Source organism: Cupressus sempervirens, chromosome 8, assembly GCF_028749045.1.
Source record: "Cupressus sempervirens isolate cs-2001-9-10 chromosome 8, ASM2874904v1, whole genome shotgun sequence".
Lineage (NCBI taxonomy): Eukaryota > Viridiplantae > Streptophyta > Pinopsida > Cupressales > Cupressaceae > Cupressus > Cupressus sempervirens.
In genome coordinates, this window is record NC_143125.1 from 445,125,154 (window position 1) to 445,131,715 (window position 6,562).

General features: G+C 32.0%; 1 protein-coding gene across 1 annotated transcript; it reads left to right on the forward strand.

Annotated features, from left to right (window-relative positions):
* The first annotated feature begins 5,380 nt into the window (after window positions 1–5,380).
* Window positions 5,381–5,956, forward strand: LOC149543126 (uncharacterized). Its single transcript, XM_089795775.1, has one exon. The coding sequence runs from the start codon at window positions 5,381–5,383 to the stop codon at window positions 5,954–5,956; it is 576 nt and encodes a 191-aa protein (XP_089651901.1).
* The last annotated feature ends 606 nt before the right edge of the window (window positions 5,957–6,562 follow it).

A 6,562-nucleotide genomic window follows, 5' to 3' on the forward strand; every position in this document is an offset into this window, starting at 1 on the left:
AAACTTAATCATGACATGATGTTTTACATACAATATTAGTATTAAATAGTGGTTTCATGTGTGATTAATACAACGTGATCCTTTTAAAGACGATGTGTATTTTTTTCATACTTTGATAATTTAATACTTCAAATGATATTGCTAGATTAGTTATTTGTTAAAATTTTGTAATCATGTGTTGTCCAATTAACATCAGTTAAATAGAATCTTTATGTAAAAAAAATTCTATTATCTATTAAAAAGTTCATTATGTTTCTCATTATATATATTTTATTTTATAAATAGTATTCAACTTAATACAAAAGGGGGAAAAAATTATTGTGATTATATCATTGACATATAATAGTAACAAGGATAAAATATTGTCAGTTTATATGTAAAAGAATAACTAGAACAATTATTTTCATTGATATTTTGAAAAGTTTATATGCTAATACTTCCTACTTTTTTGGAAAATACATTAAAATCATATTTAGATATTTATATTTTGTAGTCCTCTATTGTATTTGAAATTGTAGAAAAATTATATCTAAGGATTATAGTCTAAACAATACTTTGCTTATTGATTTTTAGCTATGCCACCAAGACGTGTCAATTTTCAGTCTGAAGATGAGAGAAGACAGTATCAAAGAGAATATCAAAGAGAATACAGGCGTAGACAAAAAGAAAATATGGATGATATAGAAAAGGAGAAACAACATCTACTCTATAATGAGAAACGAAGAGAGAGATATGCTAGAAAAAGACAACACATGATGGATATAGAAATAAATAATGATCATAAAATTATAAGGAGTACAAGCAATTTAGGTAGCCCAACTGTCTCTAAACAATATAGACCATCAGAAGTTGAAAATGAACAACTCTCAGTTACATCTTTTAACTTTCCTCCTATAGAGAACGACATGCTTCAAATATCTCAAGATCAAATGGACTATATGTCATGTGAACATGAAGAGGTAGCTGAAAGCCAAAAACAAAATAATTGCACTCAGTATAGTGTTCAACAAGATGAGCATAATGTTGGACACATGGAGCAAAGAGTGTTGGAAGGAACACAAAGTGGAAATGTGTCAAAAAGAAATGTGGGTAGAAGGAATTGTAGGAGACAATATCATAAAGATTATAAAAGACAATGAATAGATGAAATGACTGAAGCTAAAAAGGAAAATAAACGTCTCATTCGCAACCAACAAGATAGGCAACGTAATGCTAGAAGAAGAGCACAGAGAATATTAGAAGAAACACAAGTCCATAATAATAGTTTGACAATTGCATTAGTGGCCGAAAATGATCATCCTACATTGAGAGGTGTAGCACCACTAAATTCTATGGATGGGAACATGAATAAACAAAATGAAGATGTTGGTTGTGGTATAGAGACTGAGAGGAACTCCAATGAAATATTTTGAAATAGTTATCAAAACCTTGAAAAACTCTTTCGACATAAATTAGATAATTTGGTTATGCCTACAACGTGCTACATGTGTCAGGAGTATTATGTTGGCATTAAAGTTAATCATACAGAAGAAGGTCCAATCTGAAGTCGGTGTTAGCAAGAAAAAGGAAATAACAGATTCTCATTAGAAAACAATATGGACCCGGGTTTCCAACCACCAGAACTTGCAAATTTGACTCAGTTAGAAGAAATGTTAATTGCACGTGTAAGTCCAATTCTGCAAGTAACACATGCAATAGGGGGGCAATATAAATACAAGGGACACACAATAAGTTTCCCACAAAATATTGAGCATGTATATCGAAGTCTACCATGCCCAATAAAAGACTTGCCCATAATAATAGTTCGAAAAACAGATTAGTGTGGTACAAACTATGACTTTACAGTTAACAAAAATCGGGTGTACCATGCTCTAAGGTATAAAATTGAAAATGAAAAATTCTATACTAATGTTAATGTAAATACTCATGCATTGGATGACATTCAAATGCATAATGATTGTAATATATTCCATCGACTCAAGACTGTTCATGTAGATGTTGACAATGAATTAAAACAAATTATATGTCTACAAAATGAGATGGATGAGGTTAATGATACAAACATTAATTATTCCACATCAATGGCAACAAGACCAGTGAATCTTCAAAAGGAAATGGAACTCATACATGCATGGGTTAATAACCCCAATATAGATCCTATGAGTTTGATTGACTGGCCAGAAATAGGTACATCTCTAGTGAATGAATACACAACGCTAGGTTTAATAGACATGGCCTTTCCAACATTGTTTCCAAATGGACAATGTGATTGGTTGGAGCCACGTCTACGAAGAGTATATCTTCATGAATATGTGAAGCATCTAATTCAGTATAGGGATCATCGCTTTGGTAGACATCCCCGTTTTGGATATTATGGAAAACATGGTAATGAGGCATCGTGCACAAAATTCCAGTTCAGTTTTCATAAAACAAAACATTGAAGAGTTGCCAATGACCATTGATGAGTTACGAGAACATATGGAAAATTTGTCTGGCACACACCTTGCTAATAAATTAATGCGTTTTGGAACAACCTTAAGAGGTACAAGGTCATATTGGAAAAAAAGTCAAGCATAATTATATGATTTGTTGAAGCAACTGGGGACCCCCACAATTTTCTTTACACTTAGCGCAGCTGATTTGTATTGGCCTGATCTACATGCACTGATGCTTGGAACTCAACCATTAGATCCAAAGGAGGCACATAAGTGGAGGAGACAAAATGTTATAGACTATCCTCATATTGTTGCACACTACATGCACCTCAGACATACAATGTTTCGTAAAGAAATTTTGGAGAAAGGCTTCAATGTTAAAGACTTTTGGTCAAGATATGAATGGCAGCATAGGGAATCTCCACATGTACATGGTTTTTTGTGGCTTCATGGAGCTCCAAATATGGATAAGTTAGATTGGGATAATGAAGAACAAGTAAGAGAAGCTGAATCTTTCTTCCATCATATTGTGCATGCATGGAATCCACGGGCATGTAGTACTGAAAAAAATATGCAGGTATTTCTACACTGAGTTTCATTATGTAGACATTTTTGTAAAAAAAAAATTCATTAATTGTATATTTTCACTTCCATCTTTTTATTTCTCCATTTAAAAGTCTTTGTTTTCATTAAACCATTTCAGAATTTTGCACAACATCCATGTCTCAGAAACACAAGCCAAATACTAGATATTAACATGGATGATGATTATGAAGAAATATTGAATACCGTACAACGACATACAATCTGTAAAGAGGGAGCATGTCTCAAAAAGAAAAAGGGAAAAATTGCATGCAGGTACTATCTATTTCATCTGTCCTTGATAGAACTATTCCAATGAAATATTTATTGAGTTGTAACTTTCTTAACTTAAATTGTAGGTATAATGCTCCTTGGGCATTAAATAGAAATGGAGCAAAATTGTATATAGACACAAAATCTGGAGAAAGAAAGTTTGAACCTCAAAGGAACGATGATAGAGTCAACTCACATAATCGTTACATTTTGCAATTGTGGAGAGAAAATATAGATTGGCAACCAGTTTTGTCAGCACATGCTGTTATTAAGTATATTGCAAAGTATGCATCCAAAGCAAAGAAAAGTTCTGAGACCTATCATCAAATGTTGACACGGTTGGAAGATATAGAGAACCCTGATGACTTTGCATCCAAAGTCTACAAAATTTTTTTAACTGAAACTATTATTGAAAGAGATGTTGGAGCCCAGGAAACATGTCACATGCTCCTAGAACTTCCACTGGTCGAATGCAGTAGAAGATTTGTTAATTTGAACGTCTCCCGAAAAATATTCAAACCTGTTGTGACAAAGAATGAAGATTGTGCTGAAAAGAAAACAGAATCATTCATAGATTCATATATAAGAAGACTTATTTCCATGGACTCCATCAATTTGATTGATGCCTCTAGAGCATGGATATATAATAAAAATAGGAAGAAAGATAATAAATGGGAGCGTAGAAAAAAGGTTGCAATTGTCAGAGTCTATCCAAAATTTATTTCTATTCTGCCACGTATATCAGACAAGTTTGTTGATTTCTTCTTTTCAGAGTTGTTGTTGTATAAACCATTCCGTGACATTCAACTTGATATTGGTGATGATAACATCACAATAGTTTCAAACTGGGAGTCACTAGATTATGTTCCATGGCATGTTGAAAGAAGAGTGGATGTAGAAAGTAGCGATGGCAGTTTTGAATCTGGAAGTGAGAACAATGTAATCAGTCCTCGTAACATTATAGAGCATGAATGGGAAATCATCTCACAGATGAATCGTGGTCAAATGATGGAGATTTCTGAAGTTGATATGCTAGGAAAAAGGGACATGGATAGGCAACATAGTTGGTTAGAGCTATACAAGTCAGATGAATATACTTTAGATGCAATCAATTTTATTAGTAGAATGAGAGAAAATGGACGCACTATAAATCTTCAATGTGAACAAGAAATTAATAGCAGTAAATTGGGTGAAAAGCAGAAAAGGGCATTTGACATTATTGCAACACACTATAATAGTGGTGATAATGAAACACCCCTCTATATGATAATTCAAGGTACAGCTGGTACAGGAAAGTCATTTTTGATTGGTGCAATCAATAGATTTTTAAAAAATTCTGCATTCCCTGAGCATTGTCCATTGTTAATTCTAGCACCGACAAGAGTGGCTGCATACAATATATAGGTGGTTCAACAGTACATTCCAAATTGAAGATTCAAGTAAATGATTTTAGACAGTTGGAAGGAACACGTTTGACAAGTTTCCAAGAAGAACTAAGTCAAATAAGATATATTTTAATAGATGAAATGAGCTTTCTTGGTGAGAATTTACTTGAGAATATCGACTCTAGACTTCGTCAAGCATTTCCTCAAAACTCCCATCTTAATTTTGGAGGTATTCTATAAAAAGATTATAATTGATGTAGTAGAGAAACTAAAAAATTAGTGTACATAATTTTTTAATTTAAGAATTGCTAATAAATTTTTTATATTGTTTTAGGTATCTCAGTGATTTTGGTTGGTGATCTTGGCCAACTCCCTCCTGTGAAAGATAGGGTAGCATATGACAGTAGGAGCCGTGCAAAAATACTATGGGAAGATTTCAAGATTGTGATTACATTGGAAAAGGTTTATAGACAAGAGGGAGAGAATCAAGATCAAAATAAGTTCCGCCAGTTGCTCACAAATATTAGAGATGCTTAACCAACAATTGACGATTGGAAATTACTAATGTCATGTACATCATGCAATATTCCAAAAAATGTAAATGATGATTTTGACAACAATGTTCATTTATTCTCTACAAATGATAATGTTCACAAACATAATCGAAGAAAACTCCATTCCCTTCGAGAACCAGTTGCATGTGTAATGGCTAAAAAGTTGTCAAATTATAGTTCGGTAGACGATACTTGTGCTAATGAACTTGATATTGAATTATTGATTTCAAGGAAATCAAGAGTTACGCTGACATCAAACTTGTGGATAGAAGTAGGACTTGTAAATGGAGCTCTGGGTTATGTCGAGGAAATAGTCTACAAGTCAGGTAGTGGACCACCTCAACTACCATTATATGTCATGGTAAAATTTGATGCCTACTCTGGCTTTCCATTCAATAATGAACACCCTAAAGTAGTACCTATTAGTGCTATACAAAGAGGTTCTACCACTCAAATGCCTTTGAGACTGGCATGGGCATTGACAATACATAAATCACAAGGTTTGACACTTGAAAAAGCAACAATTGATATTGGACCAAGAGAAAGAACAGGAATGACATTTGTTGCAATTTCCCGTGTAAAGTCACTACAGGGTATGAGGATAATGCCACCATTTTATTTTGATCGTTACGAGAAGATGAAGAATGGAAAACAATTAGAAAAAAGAAAAGTTGAAGAAAAAAGGCTAAAGGCATTAGAAATAAACCATCACGATTGTATAGTTTAATAAAATCTTTTCTACAACTGTTACATAATATGCATTTGTATATAGACATGTTATAAACATAGGAGTTATACTATTTGAGCAAAGAAAATAAAATTGGACGAAAAATTAATAAAACAAATATCTTGTTGCTTTGATATTCATCATTCTTAATGCACTTTGTACTTCTTCTATAACTTATTTATTCTTTTGTATAAAAAAAAACTATTGATAAAGAATTACCAAAAAAATGATTGTGGAAAGTTTAAAATTGCCATTCAATATTTTTTTATTTTTGGTCGTCAATTATTTGTATTTAATATGTTGTTGGAACTTAATGTGGTTTAATAAATATTATTTATAAAATATTATTTTGATGTTCATCATTCTCAATGCACATTGTACTTCTTTTATAATTTCTTTCTTCTTTTATATAACAAAAAATTGTTGGTAAAAATTTACCCAAAAAAAATGAATGTTGAAAGTATATGATTGCCACTAAATATTTTATTATTGTTGTTCATCAATTATTTGTATTTAATACATTGTGGGAACTTAACATGGTTCAATAAATATTATTTATAGAATAGATATAAAATATAATTTCTCTCCTTTAATACTTGTATTTCT

Excerpts from the sequence above, each read along its gene's own strand:
- LOC149543126 (XM_089795775.1), top strand. The coding sequence starts at position 5,381 with ATGGCTAAAAAGTTGTCAAATTATAGTTCGGTAGACGATACTTGTGCT.